The sequence below is a fragment of the Numida meleagris genome, chromosome 4 (assembly GCF_002078875.1).
Source record: "Numida meleagris isolate 19003 breed g44 Domestic line chromosome 4, NumMel1.0, whole genome shotgun sequence".
In the NCBI taxonomy this organism is placed as follows: Eukaryota; Metazoa; Chordata; class Aves; order Galliformes; family Numididae; genus Numida; species Numida meleagris.
In genome coordinates this window covers 4,960,202-4,981,778 of record NC_034412.1, presented here as the reverse complement: position 1 = coordinate 4,981,778, position 21,577 = coordinate 4,960,202, and the positions used below count along the sequence as shown (strand labels likewise).

Here is a 21,577-nt window from a genome sequence, read left to right as displayed (position 1 = left end):
AATGAAAACGTCAGAAAAGAGGCTGATATACAGTGTTACTTAAGGAGTGTTCTGTTGAGAAAAACTGACCAAATGATTTACGAAAGGCTTTTAACAGGCAGCCTTTGGATTACAACGAAGATGAAAAATAAATGAAAATCTATTTCAAGTTTACTTTAACCGAGCCATTTGACAGATGGGGGCCAAACCCAGCAAGAACACAAGTTTTAGTCTTCAAACATAGAGCCTTCATTTGCAGTTTTGTCTATTAGAAGTTCTCTCTGTGCAGAACAGGAGCTATCCGTATTCAGGCATCTGTTGAAACTTTCTCCACCTGAATATCCCCGAGAGGCACACAGAGACCAAAGGGCCAATGCTTGTGCCCATGGCACAAACCACCACACACAGAGGTTGCCCTGTGCGTGCTGCAGCTGGCGTGTCCACCGCCTTTTTCCCTTCTTAATTCTTCTTCCAAGCCTCCCTGTCGAAGCACATCCCTCCTAATTAATTACTGGATTAACCAGCCTAGTATCAGGCTGCCCGTGGCTGGAGGTGGGTCCTGGAGCACGGACGTGCTCTCAGCATGCACAGCCTGGCACATTGCTGCCTGCCCAGATGGGTCTCCATCTGCTTCCATTTGGAGCAGAACTTCCTGGAATTAGGGTTTTCCTCTTAACCTTTGTTTGCATAATTCCTGTGCTTCCCACTTTCCACCCAGCTTTTTCCATTATACCGAAAGCACCTGAAATATGTCAGAGTCAGATTTAAAACACTAGGCAAAAGCTCTGCACAGTTGCTGTGCATACATGGCATTAGTTAGCACTGTTCTGCACAAAGGCTGCTAAACTGGAGCTGCATCAGTTGAGCAAAGAGCCTCTTTGGGGTAGAAAAGTAATGCAGCAGCAATTACTTCAGCGTATAGGCTACAGAGAGCCCAGCAGAATGCTATGAAGTCAAAGGTAGCTTTCTTGTGTTTGCCCAAGCTATTAGAGCATGCCATAATATTTCCTAGTTTAGAATTTATAGATCAAGAGAAGGAGTTGATCTTTCTAAGACCAGTAAGAAATCAAGATGGAAAACAGAGATCTGATACCTAATTCTTTGAAAATCTACTACAATTCTGTATTTATTATAAGCTTATCACAGTACGTTCTGCTCAAAGACTTACAGGAAAAATGTGTTGCTAACTACCAGGGAATTATTGATTTTTTAATTTTTCCCCTCATAGTGCTATTGCTTGGCTGTGGTGGAACCAATAACTTGGAAGGAAAAAAAAAAGGAAAAAAAAATCAATATTACTATTATCAACTGTTGACTACAGTTTACAGCAGCAATAATCTCCTTTAAAATAGCTTGCAGAAGTACCAGTTGTCATCTAAGTAAGGGATTACAGCCTTGGTCAAATCGTTAAAGGCTGATAGTGTTTGATCTTTTGATTATTTCTTTTTGGTCGAGTTTTGGTGACCATTATATTGTCTGCTACGCAGATCTGAACCATGTTTGGCTGAGAACTGCAGCATTTGCTGTTGGCACCATCATTTTGTTATTGAGAGGAGTGATTTGTTCCCCTTATTCAGTGAGTTACCATCCAGTGCTGCTTTCTATGCTGGATCTTAGCGCACTAAAAGTAAGGTCCCATCTCTAAGTTCTGCATTCCCTCCTGCTGCACACAAAATGCAGGCAGCACCTGGTGAAGGCATGGAAACCAAAACAACAACTGAGGTGAGCAATGTGCATGGAGATGTTTTGTGTAATAATATCCAAAACTTTTAATAAGACAAGTGACAAGTCTTCTTGGTAACGATGCAAAGCATTAATCCCTTGGTTGTTGTGGTGAGCTAGTAGCTAAATAGAATCACCGAGGTTGGAAAAGTCCTCCAAGATCATCCAGTCCAACCATCCATCTACCACCAATATTTCCCCACTAAAATACTTTATAAAACATGTAAGTAATGACAAACGTTAGATGTCCCATCCTAAATCATGCCTTATGCACCTTTTATCTAAACACCAGGAGAAGTGCTGACCAGAGAAGCCAGCCAAATATGTTGGAGATCTCACAAGAGGAACTAATTAGATGTAGGTGCAGCTGCCATGGTTGCCCTCCCCATGCATACACCAGAAGGATACCCTGCCTGCCCATCTAACCACTTCACCTATCCTATTTTTAACCTTCCATCCCTTCTGATATTGCTATAATTTGTTACACCTGGAACTGCATCAGCTGAAGTTAAGGGTATAAGAAACATGCCAAGGTCCCCCCACATAGAAACTACCACTGCTACAGAAATGCAGAAATACAGAAATTTTAAAATCTTCCAAGTTGACATTAAAATACATTCTAGATGTACAGTTTTCTAAGCAGACAGTCACACGACATGCATCCATTTCTGGAGCTGGAGGGTTAACAAGCACAATGTCCCATTACAGATTGTTAGGTTCAATCTAAAGGCAATATAGCGTATTACCATAGGAACATCTTAAAAGGAGTTTCCATAACAATGCAAGAGACCCTAATGAAACTGCATTTATGGTATAACCTCAGTAACAATTGTAATAAGTCTTGCTGTCACGCATGTCAGGAGGGACAGTTCACATTACTTTGGAGGTACAAAGTGTGACTGCTGAGGTGTATAGAAGCATATACAGGATTCATCTCCATCTCAGTTTGATTATTATCAGTTTGTAAAGATGTAAGAATGTAAAATCTCAACTTTCCCATCCCTTTTCTTTTAAAGGAGCATTATTCTGAACCCAGCCTATTTCCGGAACCACCTGTGTCAAGCTGCTGTCTTCAGGTGGTTGGAGAGGTACTCTGAAGCTGCAAGGTACTCACACTCGTGGATTTGTCTAATGGTTTCTCTTCATCTCTCTCAATCCAGCTCTCAGTAGAAAGGATATCACTCTATACCCAGGCTTTTCCAAAATCAGTGGGAGATTTGTGTATACAATCTCATGTGCAGCAGAGCTCCAATCCTCCCAGTCAGAGTAACACAGATAATCCCCAAATAACTGGTCACAGTGAGGCCAGTGCACATAGAAGCACTTACTGTCAGGCTTAGGAGAGCGCCATGGTCAGGACCCTGGGGTCGAATCTACATGCATGGATTTATCTTTTGCTTTCTGCATTCTCTCAAGTGCTGAGAAGGTTGGTGGAGAGGGGGAAAAAAAAAAAGAAAAAAAGACCCAAGATCTCAGTGTACACTGTGGGATGCTGAAAAATTTAGACTGGGTGCAGCTGATGAGACTGCTGGTGTGAATGGAAACTGCTGGCAGGGGAAGATTTGTGAGAGGAAGCTCTGCTTGCATTGCACTGCCAAGAGCTAAAAGTTTCAACATGCAACTGGAGTTTTTAATCCACTGAACATGCTTAAAAGAAAGAAATGCATGGGGGAATGCTGTGGGGGCTAGCCATGTATCATCATTACCTCTAACATCACTTACAGACGACTGTTCAGCTGAAGACCACTTGGTATATCACAAAGTACTTCACAAATCATTAGCTAACTAATGGTAGAACGCTCAGTGTGAATTAGGCAAGAGACTAAGAGGGTCACTTTGCTGATCATTTAAGATGGATGCTAGTGGTAGAACTCTGAAACTATTAGAATAGCAAGAAAACAGTCTGGGGGGGAGGGGGAGAAGAAAACTTTTCCAAAGTACAGTGGCAGACTGGGTTTGGGAAGACAAACACCAATTGTCTGTGCTGAACTCCAGCCAAAAAAAAAAAAAAAAGTAGGGACAAGCACTTTCTTTCTGCAGGAACGTGCATTGAGCCAGCATCACAATAATCTCCACTTGTTTTCACATAGAACCACAGAATCACTATGGTTGGAAAAGACCTCTGAGATGCCCAACCCCAACCCATCCCCCCATGCCCACTGCCCACGACCCTCAGTGCCACATCCCCAGGGCTCTGAGCAGCTCCAGGGACGGTGACTTCACCACTGCCTGGGCAGCCTGTGCCAGTGGCTGTCAGGATGGGGAGAAACAGTTCTCCAAGATGAGGAAACAGGTTTTGCTAATTCATTTGGGAATGTTAATTCAGATAAACCTAGAATATTGGGTTTGGGTTTTTATTTTTCCCCAGAAGTCATGTTGAAGATTTAACCAAAAAAAAAAAAAAAAAAAAAAAACCAACCCACACACTTCTTTAAAAAATACACTTTCAGAAGCTTTTGTAACAAGTGGTACATAAAAATGTCCATATGTAAGAAAACATTACGAACCTGGAAGATGTTCATAAATATTAAAAAATAAAAATGGCGGCCAGTGTTACTGCAGATAAGCAATCAGTAGGTTTACTACATCAGCAGGCCGGAGGGAACCGTGTCAGCCTTTTTTCCCCACACTGAGAAGCTTTCAGGAAACGAGATGATTTTAAATGAGATTATGTATTCTGTAAAGGAGAGGAACGTTCTGACAGATTGAATCCAGAGCAGTTCCAAAAGCAGCGACTATGGCAGCATTCAGAGTTTAGCCTAGTTTAACACGGTGTTATAGCAACTGTGCAGAGCTGCTTCTGCAGATTGTGTTAAACTAAGCTTAGCACCATTCCTGTCACCTCACTGGAGTCACTGGTCTCAGGTGAACCGTTAATGTTGCAGCACGTACTCTGCCCACTGCAGCTCACAGACATTTGGCAATATCTGGAGATACAGACTTGGTTTTTGTTGGCATAACCTGTCATTTATTTCAGCTTGCTCTTTGAGTATTCCTCACCTCCCAACTCCCCATTTTTAAGTGATTATATACGCCATTAAATAGCCCCAGAACACCACATGGGCATGTAAACAGAAGAGGTTGGTTGTGAACAGCACTGCTGGGCACAAAGAGCACAGATAGAGGCATTTACCTCCGCCTACCTGAGACTCCATGAGAGTTTATCTCTGAGGATTTACCCAACCAAATTCTTTGTTTCAGAGAAAGTCATAAACTAGAGTGGGGTCAGCTGTAATTTAAGCATCTCCCAAGTTCCTTTGTGTGCAATTTTCACTACTGCTTATCAGCCCACAGTTCATACACTCATTAAGGTTGGAAAAGACCTCTAAGATCACCAAGCCCAACCCATCCCACCATGCCCACTGGCCATATCTTTCAGTACCACAGCCCTACAGTCCTTGAACACCCCCGGGGTTGGTGAACACACTGCTCCCTGGGCAGCAGTGCCAGTGTATCATCACTCTGAGAATAACTTTTTCCTAATATCCAACTTGAACCTCTGCTTGTGCAAGTTGAGTCCATCACCTCTCATCCTATCACTGTTACCTGGGAGCAGAGGCTGACCCCCACCTCGCCACATCCCCCCTCTCAAGGAGCTGTAGGGAGGAATTAAGTCTCTCCTGAGCCTCCTCCAGACCAAACCATCACGGTTCTCTCAGCCTCTCCATATCAGACTTGTGCTCCAGACCCCTCACAGCTTTGTTGCCTCTCTCTGGACACGCTCCAGTGCCTCAGTGTCTTTCTTGTAGTGAGGGACCCAACACTGAACACAGCACTCGAATTGTGGCCTCACCAGTGCTGAGTACAGTTAGCGTATGAAGTGGTTGGAACGCCAGGGCATCTGTTAGCACAAGGAGCCTGATCCACCCACATCTGCATCGCTTCTGCATTCTGTTGGCTGCATCGCAATATCTTCAGGGAAGTGCTGTGCCAGGATGCCACCATACAGAGTGCAGCCTAAGGCCATTTGGCATTGTAAAGCAATAAAGGAACACCATGCAGGGTCAGAGCATCTGCAAGTGATGAATTCCAAAGCGCTGCAGCCACTTTCACTAAGGTGTCAGCTAGTAAATATATTTATCCTCTATTGTTCAGAGACCGCTCTTGACAAACACAGTAAAGATTTAAGCCTCAGAAGGGAGCAAACCTATTCTGGTTGAAAGACCATCTTGGCCTTCGAACAAATGGGCATAAATTCATTATACATAAATTTAGTGTGGAAGTTACCAGGAAGCTTTAGGCATTATAAGGCGTTTAGGCTCTGGATCAGCCTTGACAGCAGCTGCTGAGAGTACTCTGGTGAAGGAGGCATGGTCACAACTGATGAAAAGATCCCTTAATAACCAGAATGGAAAACTTCAGAAAGAGAGCTCTGGGCTCGGTTCTGTCACAATGCTGAGAAAATGTGCACAGAGAAGGCTGAGGGGCCCCCACCTTCCTGGCAGAGTAAGGACTGCTGCCTTTGGGAAGGATGAGATGAGGAAGTTCAAGGCATAGCAGAGCCTGGGAGGCCCCCAACCACTCCCAAGGACAAAGCAGTCAAGCCATGAGCCTTGCTTTCAAGGGCAAGGCTGCAAGAAAGGGGACACAGACCCAAGGGTGAGCATCAGAGCTCCTGCGGGAGGAGGAATCAGAGCCTGCGCATCCTCCACGTCCGCATGCCTGGGAGCTGTGACCCCACAGCCTCCTGTTATGTGGCTGTGACAAGAGGTCTGACCCAGTGAGCAACAAGGCATGAAAGCAATTTTTCTTCCTTACTCCAAGAGTGCAGCCTATTGCCAGTACTGAAGAGCCCTGGAACAGCAGTAAGGTGAAAATCAGTAACTTACAGAAAGATCAGGCTTCCTATTTGCTTTGAAATCGAAGTTTAAGCTACGGAAGGGATTTTTCCCCTTTTTATCATTAAGCCATATAGCTCTCATCTTTCTGCTAATCAAAATGCTGTGCTGATTTAACAGTGTCACTGTGTTCTGTGAAAAGCTTAAGATAGCTCTTTTATCACTAGCTAGAACAGTAGTGACTTGAAATTAGTTGTATACATGTAGGGGAAAACAGACTGCCTGTGCCTCTGCCAGAACAAACAACTCATCTTCATCTGACTGCACAGAGCCGGGGTAAGCAATCCTTAAGGAGGAAGAAGGCTGGGGATCTGAATAGCTGCAGTGTGGCTGACTCAGCTTTTTGACATTCCTATTTAAAAAAAAAAAAAAAGTCATGATAATCCCATCAGCTGGAAAGCAAGCTAGGTCTGCAAGGAGTAAACCTCAGCCCTCTGCACAGATCGAGGTCCCACTTTGGTCACAAGTGAAAGCTCGGGGGGTGAAAGCCAGGTGCACAGCCCAGCTTGGCTGCTGCATTCAGCATTGCTTTGCAAAGTATGCAGTCGCGCCGAGGAAAGGCATGCCAACACTTGGGCAAGATGAAAGTGCTACAGGGGGCAGCCTGACTTTGAACCTGCCTGGGTTTCCTCTTGCAAAGTTCATATCATTTCCCCATCCTTATTATTTCTGTTTCTTCCTAAAAGGAAATAAACAGAGAGGAAGTGCTATAAAAACACTCATTGTCGTAGAAACAGACCCCCCACCCGCGAATGCTGTGAGCCCCTGGGCTGCACCAGCATGGGGGCAATTGGCCAGCACAGCCCCATGGACCCCCACAACCAGGGGCTGCATTGCAGAGATGGGATGGGGTCTGCTCTGCCCCCACACCAAGCGTTCCTTTGCTCCCACCAGCTCCATGGCATCCCCAGGGTAGCATTCGGAAAGGCACGCTTCGTAAATCGGGTCTGGGAGACCGGCTTTGACAAGCGCTGGGATCACTCAGAGCCCCAAGGAAAGCCCACGCTGCCTATTATTTAACTTGACACCAACATACGATGTTGGCCTGTGCCTAGAGTTACTAGCCATTATTCCCACACGTTATTCTTTATTGCTCCAGATGCCCAGGTGCCAGACAGCAGTCTGAGCACCAGCACAGAGCTACATCCCTCCGAGTTCCGCTGCACATACACAACTGTCCATACAGAATTCCTCACCCCACGCCTTCCCCAAAGGCCCCCCCAGGTCACAGCTGGGCTCAGTGCCTGGTGTCTTGGGCACCCCTGCCTCTGCAGAAGGCCTCTCCCTTCCCCGTGCACCGCTCCACTTCCCAGCTCACGTCTGCAAAGCTCTCTCTGTGTCCTTACAAGGCAGTTGCCATTAAGTGGGAAGCATTTGTTATCGCTGCATAGCAGTCTCAGTACAATGCAGAAAGTTGTTACCCACGTGCAGCCACCAGACAGATAATGATAAATGTAATAAGCGTATCCTGAATACAGGTGCCATTTTCCTCGCAGGAAACCCATTTCTACTTTCTAGCAATGGACAGTGACCCAGAAACCTCAGCAAAGCCAGCAAGCACAGCCCATTGCTAATATGGAAAGGAGTTGGCAGGACAGCACAGTTTTACAGCAGCTTCCCAACACATTCAAGGCCCACCAGTAAAAGGTTTAAAAGCAAAGAGTTAGCCAGGTCTCTGCAGGAGTTAATGTTTGTTGCATGCATGGAGCAGGGGGATTGTCACAATGCCCTTCAGGGGAAAGCCCACACAGAGGTAAATGCTGACATCACTTATTTCCTTCCTGCTCAATATTCTGGAGTTCTGTTTTTCTCTCATCATCTCATGGCTTTCATGTATCTCCATAAACCTCAGAGTAACGAGCTCACATTTATTTAGGATATATGAGGATGTTTAAAAATTAACTGCTATTATTTTGTTCCCCTTCCAAATGGGATAATTGCATTACAGTGACTACTTCCTACTTACTCCAGCTATAAACATCAGTTTCCTTTTCTAATCTCAGACAGAAGTAAGAAAGGTCATCCAGCAGAGAGCGCACAAAATTAATTTTGTGTCTCACATCTCAGACTCGACACTGGAATAGTGGAGCTCTCAAATACCCAGGTGTCTCCATCTCGGGTGGTCTAAATAGGAATATTAAAGTTCCTATTAAACTCAGGGGGGGGAAAAGAAGCTGAGATCCACTTACCACTTTCCAACAACAGCTCTGCTACCCAGGCACTGCCTAAGGCACTCTGTTAGTACCACTGACTGCAGATCCAGGTGAGATCACTTGAAGCAGAGAGCAAAGGTAATTCCCTACCACTCGGGAGGGCTGTGCCCTCACTGGGTGTCTGCAGCTGTTGGGCAGTGAGAGCCACTTCTGGCTGTTCCTGCAAGGCCTATGTGTTTCTGTCCAGGGGCTGAGGGAGACAGTTTGGGATCTGCAGTGTGCTGTTCACTTGCACGCAGAGAAATATATCTTATTGTTCTGCACCACCATGTGGTTGGATGGAGCAGGTAGAACACGGCACCTGCAGATCCAGGCCTCCTGCAGGAGCAGGGGTGTGTTCAGCAGCTGTGAGCGATGGGGGTCTGTAAATGCAAGGTTGGTATTTCTGAATATCATGTGAAGTGATTGCATCAGAAGTAAGAAGTGAACACATCCACTCATTCTTTGCTGTTAGACTTTCACCCCAAGGCAGAGCGAGATCTGTTGCTGGCCAGCCTTTCTAGCCCCAAATCTCCACACAACACACCAGCTGACCCCAGCCCCCGCCTCTGACTGCCCATCTCTTCACACCCCACTTCCCTGGGGTGTGAGGGACCCGCTTTGTCTCTCATGTACAGCTGAAATGCAATATCTACAATACTGATATTGGAACAGGGTAGGAAATGGTCCCTCATTCCATTTCTGTGCATATCAGTAAACTTATCAGGAAGACTCTTTGTTCAAGGACTTTGGCTTTCTGTTCTTCCCAAATCCCTGTTAGGGAGGGGAATTAATCCTACACTTCTTCTAACATACACACCATAAAGCTCCTTTTATCTATGCAGTGACCTTCTAAAACAACGCGTCATTCTCAAGATATACATTATCCCCATAAACCTTTAATAAGAATGCACTCCTGCAGTATGTTACAGACTTTTGTATCCTTCATTTGACATGTAATTTTACTTTTATATTTGACTCTAATTCACAGTGGCTGGCTATTTAGTCATCACAGAGTCCCCTGTTGATCTATGTTTAGTGTTTTATCAGTTTGGTGTCAAACTTGTTTTAAAGAGTCACAGCATTTATTTAGAGTAGATAAAAGTGTAAGTGACGTGGGGCTAACCCAAACAAGAAAATACTGAGGTACACATGCAAACAGAAATGGCAATAATAATCTGAATCACAGAGTTACATAGGAATGTGATTATTTCAGCTAAATTCTTCGGCCGATCCCTGGAAAAATTCATCAGATATAAGATGTTTCAGAGATTTGAATTTCATCCTTTGTTTTTTGGTATTTTTGTCTCAGTTTTCAGAAAGTAAACGTCTCTCTTCTTCGTTAGCACACTGAAAGAAATTGAAGTATTACCTTGAATAGTGAAAAAAATTATGACAAATGAGTCCATTTTAAAATAAAGAAGGGCCCTCTACATAGTGAAGGAAACCTCCAAATGATCATATCATTGAAGGAAGGACTGTCAGCTTTGCTGAAACTCCATTAGATATACAGCCATTAAAAAAAAAGAGAAAAAAGCAAGTATAAAGTCTTTAGAGATACACATATGATAGGCTTTCACTCCAAGCAAGGAGGGAGAAAAAGATGTTAATGAGCTCAGTCACTGGCTGAGGATCCTAAATCATAATTTTATAAATAGCATTTCCTTAAATAATATTTTATTGAAGTCTTTCTCAAAGTGTGTGCTCATATGCCCCTTACAGAAGGCCATTGCCACCTGGATTCTGTTGGCCAAAGGGATGGGTCCTCACTGGGAGCCCAGCATAATCTGTCCTGCCTTCATGTACTTCGCTGGGAGCCAGGCTTTCACCTGTCCAGACATCTCAATCGGCCCTTTGGTTTCTGTCTCAGTGTTCAGGTCCCTACACATTTCTCAGTGTCCAGCCCTATTACAGAATCCAGCCGGCATAATTTCACCCATGTCAGGGAACTCATAATTCCCTATCGATGTGTCACTTTGACACTGTGCATCAACCTCACAGGCCATCAAGGAAACCTCTCTGACTTAGGCACATTTGGGTTTGGACGCAGGCCATCCACATGCAGCCTGACTGCTTACGTTTCTTTTGAAAGTGGAATTTTTAAGTCCCTCCTAAGCCCCGAGGTCAAAGCAGCAAGCATCGGTCCTGACCTGTGTGCGCTCCCTGATGGCCGAGGAAGTGAGAGGTGAAGTGGAGATGGAGGCATGCAAAAGGCTCTGAGCATTTTTATGTAATGTGCCTTGCTGTTCCCAGTGTGATGCACGGCGATACAGGGGAAAGCCAGCAGGGATAAAAGCAGATGTTGAAAAACTGAACACAAATGCCTGAAATGTAAGTGTGATTCTGATTATTTAAATAAGAGCAAATTAAGAAGGAAGACCAAAGAGGAAAGGTGTTTGTCTGAAGTGCAGCAGTACCCAGAGACCTCTGCCATGATCAGAGGGACATTATGCTGAGCACGCCACGAAGAATTAGTAAAAGACAGCTCGTTCCAGGAGGTCTCACACACCAAATATGTAAATTAGTCAAATATGACTGTCTTCATGTTGTAGCTGATGCTGGGAAACAGAGATGAAGTGACTCATCCAGGAAGTGGACGAGTCACCATCCATGGAGGTGTTTGAGGACCATGGACGGAGGGACATGGTTAGCAGGCGCTGCTGGCAGTAGGCTGACGGCTGGACTAGATGATCTTAGAGGTCTTTTCCAACCTTAATAATTATATGATTCCGTGACCCATGGCAGCACCGCTGTGTGAGATGGAGACAGGGTGATGTGGGTGTTAAGGATTTGCCAGTTTTAATCTCTGAAATGGCAGCAAATCTATAGGATCCTAAATTGTAAATGACCATTTGCAAATGTCATTTGACTCCAAAAAATGCCAGGCTTTAGTACTTGAGAATTGCTCTAAATTTAGATTGAAAGTTCCTTTTTCCTCACAAGGAGACCACCGCCGCTTGCATACACTGCTAGAGACCATGATACCCGTGAGTGCTAATGTCATGGGGGCTGGAAGCTTTGTAGACCACCACTAGGAGACCAGAGGCACCGTAGCACAAAGAAACAAGACAGATTCCTTCAAAGACTTCCCTAATTTTTGTGCCATGTGCTCATTTCCCCATTGTGTCTCAGGAGACAGCAGTCAGCTCTTCCCAAAACCACCGCTGTCAGTGCTGGATACTTTGCTCGCCTTCTCCATTTCATCCGTAGGATACCCATGTCATTTCCAGGACTAAATCCTGGCACCGTTTGGAGTTGGTGAAAGTTTTGCCAGTGATTTTCAGCGCAATGAGGATTTCATCCTTTGTTCATCCTGTGCCAGCTGAGCTAACAATGTTCAATTAGAAGCTGCTCTTTGTTCTAGTGCAATCAAGAGGATTTTTTGCCAGCGATTTGAATGAGAGTTGGATAAAGCTTATGGTTAAATCCAGTCCTTGTGAAAAAATCCATGCATCCTTCAAAACTGCTTTTCTCCCAGTGAAATTAACAGGAGCTTCATGCAAACATCTAAGGGAAGATTTAGTTCCTGTTTGTAACAATATGTTACCCCCTGATACTGGGTCTGCTTTGAAACGTTTATTGTTGAATCCATGTATTTTTGGTTATATCTCATTAAGAACATAATACAGCCTTGGAAAGTACATTCTGAAAGGGTATTACAACAGGATTGGGATTACTGTTTGTGAGACACTTTTAACTAGGGGGAAATTTCAAATTCAATTTACAGTAATGTCAAAGCACAATTAATATATAGGCAATGATAAGGGGAACATGCAGAAGTACACATTGATAGCACTACATCAACAAATAAACTTTCAGTGCTAGTAATTAGGTACACAAGATTATTATATGTTTAATTGACTAAAGTGACAATTTGGAATTACATCTAGTCACATTTAATTGGATTTGGAATCTCTAGAGGAACGGGAACGGAAAGCAGTGTGGAGAGGCAGCCATAAAAGCAAACTGATTTTTTAAAGTCTCTTAAGACTCTGCATTAATATCCATTGCACAATAGTTTTTAATATCTCTCAGTCTAGAAAGAGGAATGCAATGATTGCAACAGACAGTGAGAGTACTAAAGCATACACAATTAGGTAGCAAGATAGCTGATTACTTTGGACTTGGGGTTTTTCTTAAGATAAAGTTTAATCAAAGGTGTACTAAGTCTGAATATGCCGTGCACTGATTTCCTCGGGCTGCCAAGCTATGGGGTTTTATACATCTTGATGCTATCTTACAAAAACTATACTTGCATATAAGATATCTCACCCACAAATGCTTTAAAGCAAAATATTTATCTCTTGTTGAGCAGTCATTAACTATTTTCTCAGAGTAAAAAATGGAAAAAAAGATTTTTAAAAAGTAAGATTGTTTGTGTGCAGATGGTTTAGCTGTCTAAAAATGATTAGTAATGTTTGTCTTAAAGTCGGATAAAAACGAAGAGTTATCTGTAATTTTTGGATACAAACTTCATGTTACACTCTTTTAATGCTATCTCCTTCAAATATTGCTATGTACATCCTTCTCTCCCCATACACTCATTTATTCTGCTTTTGTCATCAGGAGCGCCATGATTGCTGACTATATGTACTGGCTGACAGGAGGCACTGAGCAGCATATAAGCAAGCTCATCAAACTGTATTGGCAGGTAAAAATTGATGGCTCAACGAGGAGGGAGGTGCCCATCTCACTACTAAGACCAAAATGAAGGATTACTGCTTAAAAGACTGCCGACAAAGGTAGCTCTTGGGCATATCAATCAACAGGACACCATATAGTACTATCATATTTATAATGAAGAAGATTTTCTTGGACTAATTTTAAGGGCAAAATTCAAGGTTGTTAACCCTTGGCTCATACTTCAATTTTATGGACTGCTATAAAATTTAATTCTGGATACTGTATAGTCCCCAAAGCTATTTTTTGTGAAGTCTTCCTACCTTAGTGACACTTTCCTTTTGCAATTTGCATGATACTAATCCTCTGACGCCTTTCCAAACTCTTCAACCAGAAGGAGAGGAAAAAATGACTGTAACGAATGGTCTCAGAGAAACCTAAAGTGCCCGGTGAAGGATGGCTAGGAACGACCCCAGTTCTACAAAGATTACTTATGTGGGGAGTAGACCATTGACTTGAATGAGACTCGCCTCTTGGGTGATACCTATTTGAGACAGCAGTTCAGCCACATCAGCACAAGTTTAAGTTTAAAGATACCCCCTTCAGCTCTGAGGAGAGCTCTCACATAGGAGGAGGCCAGGTACAAGCGACTTTGGTGACTGGGTATAAATGGTTAATAAAAACAAAGGATCCTGCGGTACCAGAAATAATGAATGTCCCTTGGGATAAAATTTCAGAGTCTGACTGTGATCCCATCTTTTTGGGTTTTACGTTGTGAGAATGTCTGTGACCACAAAAGGGTTAGTCCTTGTACTTTATATGAATGGGTACAAAATATGTCTGGCATAAGCCAGGGTAATAAAGATGAGAATCTGGCCTTTTACCTTCAATCATGTGGTAAATTCTTCCTTTTAAAAACTATTATTAGTTGCATTCTTATTGGTAAAATGGAATAAATCTCAGTCTTGGGAGCTGCTGAATTTCAGTACTGCTGTGAGTGCAAAGTGCATCTCATTCAGAGAATTACCCACTGGGCTAGTGTTTGCAGTGCCTGTGAACTTTCTTATATGCTTTCCAGCAGAGAATTTCTTCTCTACAGAACAGTTTGATTTTTTCCCCACTGGGTCAGACTCGTTTAAAATCTTGAGTTCACAAACAGGTTTTATGAAAGGGTCATTTCTTCTAATGGAATATCTTTTTTTGTCTCTTAACACTGGTATCCATCGACTCCCTTTCTTGATGTCACAAACATGAAGCTTCAAAGCATCAGCCTATATAGAAGGAGCTGTCATAGGTCATGGCTGTCCTCTCCAGCAGGGGTTCAGACTGTCCTGCTATGTAACTGCTATGCTAGGGACAAACAAGTGGCATGAAGGGCAACGCTATCACAGTGCCTCCTCACAGAGTCTAAACCAGAAGCTGTGGTTGGGCTAAGATGGGAATGAAGCAAACCAACAGTGGGGTTACTGCATCACCTTACAGGCAGCAAGGGCCAAAGGATTTTGCCAGCGATAGGGCTCTGCTCATCTCTGCTTCAGTTCCCAGCTCACTGCTCATTTCTTATGGGCCCCTCTGGCTGCCATGGAACCAAGAGGCCCTGCTGTACTGTGTTACCACTTTTGCCTTCCTCCTGAACCTGAGCTCCTGTCACTGTCTGCAGAAGCGCTGAAATGTCATCCAACCATTAGTCTGATCTCCCATTGTGCTTGATTTTCACTGGGAGACAGAGATTGCTCTGCAATTTTGTGCCTTTTGTGTGCATGCTTTAGCGTGGGCAAAGCTAAGGATTCAGCGGTATCTCTATGCTGACACACATGCAGTATAGGCAGCTGGGTGCCCAGTACCGCTCCCACTCAAGGTAATAACCAGCACTTAAGAAACGCTGTTTGTGAAGAGATATCCCCAGCACCAGCAGCAACCTTTTCCTTCCCAAGCCAATGAGTTCTCTGCGCATCAGGGGTGACTTCAATGTCATTAGTGCAGAGTGACAATTACGCAGTGTGCTGCAGCACATGACGCTGCACTGGGACTTTCTACCACAAAGAGACCAAGCAGAGGTAACATGATCTTTTTCATTAATATTCTCTCTATTTCATGGTGTAAAGCTGAAAATAACTTGTCACGACTGTACATGCTCATGTGCCTTTGTAACCAAAGCAACAGCTATTGATGCACGCTTTTCTTTCTAGCTACTCCTCTGCCCCAGAACTCGCTCCTCGCGTTGGCTCACAACTGTGAGCAACATTTTCTGAGGAGGAAGGGCATAGATGGCGAACAGGAGCGTTTGCTTTTTTGCTTCTCTGAAGAAAGATTTTTAGAAGAGATTTGTCACTCTTTGCTTTGATCCGTTGGTCATATACATAATCTTCTGGTGTGTCATGGACTAATTTTGCTTCTTTTTTTCATTATTTTTTCACTGCTGGAAAGGGCCTTTCCTCCTCACAGATGGCATCCTTTTTTGTTCATAGCTTCAAAACGTCACACAGACCACCCAAATCCTTCAGCTGACTTCTGTGCTGCAAAAAACTTTAGGCCCAGACTTCACTTCTGCAAAGCTCCTTTTTATTTGTCCTACTTCTAAATCACTATTTTTTTCTCTCTTGATCTATTTCTCATGCTCAGAGCAGTCTTTATCTTGTATCTCCTTTGGTTTACTTCTCCCGATTTTGGTTTTATCCTTTCCTTTGAACTCATTCTATTCCTGACATCAACTGCCAAGAGCCCCGTTTCTTCAACACTTCTTAAAGCGTCCTCAAATCTTTCCCCTCCTCATTGTTAACTCTTACACATCTCTTCATCAGCAGTGATCTGTTCCTCGTGACTCTGTACCTCCTCATAGACACACCACAAGGCTCATACTGTCAGATCTTTAAGACCGTGGGCTCATATTGATGAATTATCTGACTTTCTGCATAAAAATGCCACAGAATTGCACCCTTACCTTCCTGCATCAGTGACAAGAGAGGAGAAGCTGAGGCTGTTTTTGAGAACATTCTCAAATCCCCATTTAAACATTTCAATAACAGAGTATTTACCACATTCTTTCAAAAAGGTGTTTTATTGTATGGCTGTTCCCTGGCTCTCTTCCAGTTTACAAACTGGAATCTGACTTGCCCAGTCCAAATTTCCAGCAATTTGTATTACATATTCAACTCTGAAAGATTCAGATCCTCTATTACTTGTTATCTTCTCCCTGTATATGTACCTATGGATCGTGATCAAGGCAACTTTAAATATTCTTTTTGATTAGCTTTTTGATTAGCTTTCTTTGATTATCCCCTTTAAAGTAAAACATCTATTTCTGGAACTTCTGTACAGTGATATGTAATACCTCATGCCCTGTGTTGTTTTTGAATATTAATACCTGCCTTCCATTCTACTCTGAGATAAACATATAATGCTGATGAGAGCTGAAAAAGTAATTTGCAATGGATAATATCGTTCAGTAAGTTAGACCTTTTTCTCTATTCAATAAATATATTTTCAAATATTTCATTCCATGGATTGAAAATATGCTCCCCAAGTTAACATATAATCTAGTGGATGGACTTTTGTTCGCAACCCACTATGGCATTCGCACTGGATGATTTTGGTATTGGCTCTTAGATTAAAAATACTGAATTAAATAGGATTCATCACATGAAATAATAATGTGAAAGTTATTAAATGTATTATGGTAGATATTTACAGTGGGAACAGCAAGACAAAGACCTGCTTATTACTATTATCAGAGAATCTCCCTAGCATTTATTGTCTGCAATCATATTGCTCAGCTGGAGCAGCAACACAAACAATAGACTTGAGATATTTCATTACATAGAAAGAGTCCATCTCCAAGCTGTCCAGTTTTATTCACACCTTCAGAAACTAATTCCACTGGCTAAAAACTGTGTGATATACCCTGGATGTTTCATTCCACAAGTAAAAATATTTCACTCCTGTACTACTACAAGTATATAATATACAAGATACTACACTGAAGGTTTGTACCGAGCACCCACTATGCACTTATACCCAAAATTGTTCCCATCCACCCAGACTCCCACCAGCAGTGCATATGTTGCAGAAACTACAGAACCCCCAGAAGGCATTTCAAGCTCATAGGTTCCTATCTGAACACCTCCACAGCCATCTGTACTAAAAGTCTTAATTCCATAATGTGCATTTGCTACAGCTCAGAGGAAGTCATTTAATTTGCATTGCAGCAACCTGGACTTGGTTGTTTTTCATAAAAAGACACGAAACCTTAGCGTTTTGGTCAAGATTGCAGCTATCATCGGGCTGCTCTTAGCACACAATGTTGGATCTGTGCCTCTTCCACACGCATCTCACGAGCCTGTCTTTCTGAGAGTATTTCTGTCAGATGAACTCAACATCACAGGGAAAGCCTCCAGCAGCACATGCAGTGGCTGACACGGAGGTTTTGGTATTAAGACATTTGCTTTTCTCTCTTGTTGCTGTTATGAACGCCGGGTGTTTCCAGTTCAAAAACCTGGGCTGTTGCTGTTGCAAGTGGAGAGCAACACACGGATCACACAGTAAAGCAAACGATAAATAAAGCACTCAGCCCTGCGAGGTGGCTGAACACCTATACTGCGGCAGTGGATGCTGTCAGCTTCTTTAGACCTCAGCTTTATCTCACACCTTGCAGGGTGACAACCCCAGACAAGAACACTAAGAGAAGAAAGCTCTCGGTAGCCAGCACCTCCTCCCCAGCTGTCAGCTGTCCTTGTGCTCATTCCTGACCCACGCTGCTCTGGAGCATCAGGTTTGCAGGCTGGCACAGGCAGGGGTTGTTCTGCAGTCCTCCTAATGGGATGACTGATAGGAGCTGACAGGCAGCCTCCCTGGGCGGTCTGGCCATCATATCACTGAGAAAACATATTTCTCGTTAATTCTCGGGGCTATCTCGGCAGATCATGCTGTGTCACACTTCGCTGCAGAAAAGTTCCTTTTTTAATCAAATCTGGAGGAAAATCCCATTGAGGTCAATGCCTACTATTAGGCAGTAAGTAAAGGAAGTGCCTAATTTGTCTAAGTCTCTATTGTCCCAGAGGTTTATGCAGTTTGTTGTTGCTTTAAGAATTAATTTTGAACTTTCTCATGTCTCTTTATAAATACCAGCAAGTGATCCTCCCTCTTCTGTCTCCCCGGCTGTTTTGAAGGACAGCACTTGCCTTGAATCATCAAGCTCGTCATTGTCTGGTGGTAAATTGGGCTGTAATTGTTTTCCTCACCTTGCACATTAGAAGAACAAAAAGATTTTGGCCCATAAGCAGGAAGATCAGTTTGTTCTTATAATGCTTCGGTGGTATCCAGATGTCCCAAGTGCAGCTCCTGACCACTTCAGAGATTCCCTATGCCCCTTTTGCATCCCATGGCTGAAGGGACTTGCTAAAATTAAAACTGTTTTTCTGGGCATACATTCTCTGTGTATGCCATTTCAGGGATTCAGATCACTCTGGCTTTGGAGTACACTACTTGTAAGCCATAACTCCCAAGCTGCAAAAACCAGCTCCATTCTACGCCAGGGTACACAAGTTAAAATATGAAGTAATTGAAAGCTGAATTGATAAGACAAATAAAATAACATAACAGAGAGTTTCTGTTGTGTTGATACTGATTTGGGAGGTTTTTATTGCTGTTGTTATTGCTGATATTTCCATTCCAGGAACAACTTTGCACGTACAACAGCAAGGAACTTAACTCTTTTTATTTTATTTTATTTTATTCTTTCTTCTTTAATAATATCTACCTCCATATATTTTTTACCTACTTCTATTTTTCTAGTGCCAGATCCTTCACGGTAGAATAACTGTTGCTTGAATTATATTTACAAAACAAGAGAAGTTACTGGTTGAAATGCCACAGTTATTAAAACAGATGGATTAATTGTCTCTAATTTCAGGAAAAAAAATTTTTATTGAATACCAGCCGAATGTAATAGGCAATACATACCTTGCTCATAGTTTGTCGCTGTTGAAATCCCAGTCTGAATCAAAATACCAACCAATTAAAGCTTTCTTTGTTAACAGAGCGCCATAAATCATGCCTCAGAGATGTTCAACAAGAGCAGCCTGGCCAGCAAAGCCCCATACCATTGAAAAACCCCAAGAAGCAGCTCAAAAGTGATGTGCATATCTCACTCTTTTCATTCTGGCTTTTGCCGTGTTGCAAGGCAGAGCTTTAAGATTTACAAAGGAAACTTGAGAAATCAGTGTAGAAATCCAGCCATTTTGAGCTGTTCTTGGGCCCTTATTGTTCCTTCAAGCTGCAAGGTCCTTAAGAAGTTACACGCTCATTATCCTCTTCCCTTTCTTTGCACCCCATCTCCTTTCTTTGGGAAGCTGAAGCTACAGGCAGGAGCTTGTGCTGTTCCCAGGATCGTTACTGGCTGTGTGGCTTTCCATTTGTACATCTGCTCTTGAAGAACTACAGAGGACATCACACAAAAAGAGATAAAGTCCCTTTTCAGAAACAACTCTATATACAGCCAACTTGTCCTCAACTAAATTAGCAGCCATTCAGCCACATAAAGTAGTTGGCTATTGCAATGACTCAGGCATGATTTTTCGCTGCCCCTTTGAACAGTGCTGTCCATTTTATAGGCTAACCACATCAGTCACCATCTCTGGCTGTCTGATTCATCTCTTCTCATTTAAGTCAAGTTCCCAAAAACTGTTGAGCTCGGTGCTAGGAAGGACCGACATCTCTTTCTGTTCATTTCTGCATTTTGATTTCCTTTTTCTTCTTTTTATTTTCCCCCCTTTTTGTGCTAAAGGGCATGAAAGGCCCCTACAGCAAGTACCCCCACTTCTCCCGTGACTACTTTCTTGCCAGGGCCTCTCCCTGCCTCCTGAGCACATGCCCAGATCACTAGATGCCTGCAGCATCCAGGCACTGGCCACTGCATCCCATTACATTGACATAAAGCACTGAGTGATTCTCGACCTTTAGCTCTGCCTGTCTCAGGTGAGATCTGAGCCCAGACTACCCAAGCTATTCAATCCCCCTTCTCACAAAGAGCTGCTGGTTAAACTGTAACTCACTTCTGAAAAAGCAAGGAGCCGCACAGAGATGGCAGAAGGCTTCTCCTGATGCTGGACAGGCAGTCCTGCTGCTCAAAGCAGAATGCAGTGGGTCACTCTATTGGAATTAGGGTATCTCTCACCATGAAATCTCCCTTATTTTTAAGGAAGAGACAATATTTGTTGGAAAGCAGCTTGCTCGGCAAATATTAGCAAATTTGGTTAAAAACTGGGATTTTGACCTGTAGCTTCATGAAGTTCACATGGGCTCTTTGATTTTCACATCCACTGTCCCACTGCCCCGGATGGAAACCACCGTACTTCCCTGATGCTGACCATCGAAGGGCTCACTCAGCTGGGCCAGCTTTACTCCCATCATGACATCTCAAGGATGTGGCAAACCCCAGCTGGAGCAGGGCACAGTGCCAGGCCAGCGGCCACCTCAGCAGGAAGGCTCAGAGCTCCCAGCTGGCAACAAACCCTAAATAAAGCAGCAACAGGGGCTCAACCCTGACAGCGCTCTGCATCAGCCTGCAAAGCCTTTCCACCATTGGTCTTTCCACCCAAGAAAAACAGAAATCTTTCAAGTTTACCCCTGTGCTGAGGTGAAGAGGGAAAACTCCCAGCTGGCATTAAGTGATATAAGAGCTGAGGACTCCTGTGGCATTTCATGCATTTCAGTTTGTGATACTGGAGGGCAGAAAGCTTCCTCGAACTGGAGTTGTATTTCCACACTGATGCTGGGTCCCTTCTTTCCCACCCTCCAGCACCACATCAACAGCAGCCTCCAGCCTCTCCTGCAAAGAAAGGTTGAGGGAGCTGGGCTTGTTTAGCTTGGAGAAGAGTCTCCAGGGAGATCTCATTGCAGCCTTCTAGTACTCAAAGGGAGCTTATAAGCAGGAGGAGGACTGACTTTCCGCACAGCCAGATAGTGATAGGACAAGGAGGAATGGCTTTAAACTAAAAGATGGGAGATTTAAGTTAGATGTTAGGGGAAGATTTTTGACTCAGAGAGTGGTGAGGCCCCGGCACTGCTGCCCACAGCTGTGGGTGCCCCATCCCTGGAGGTGCCCAAGGCCATGGATGGGCCCTGGGCAGCCCAAGCTAGTGGTTGGCAATCCTGCCCATGGCAGGGGGGTCGGAACTACACAGTCTGTAAGGTCCCCTCCAACCCAACCATTCTGTCACTCTATGATTT

General features: G+C 43.6%; 1 protein-coding gene across 1 annotated transcript in view; it reads left to right on the top strand.

The window, feature by feature from the left end:
- The window catches only part of SPATA16 (spermatogenesis associated 16), an 86,509-nt gene that overhangs the window by 36,227 nt on the left and 28,705 nt on the right, over positions 1 to 21,577 (top strand). Inside the window, exons 4-5 of the mRNA XM_021397136.1 lie at positions 2,718 to 2,807; positions 13,298 to 13,382. Of these exons, the coding sequence (XP_021252811.1) occupies positions 2,718 to 2,807; positions 13,298 to 13,382 (175 nt within the window). The remainder of the gene's footprint in view (positions 1 to 2,717; positions 2,808 to 13,297; positions 13,383 to 21,577) is intronic.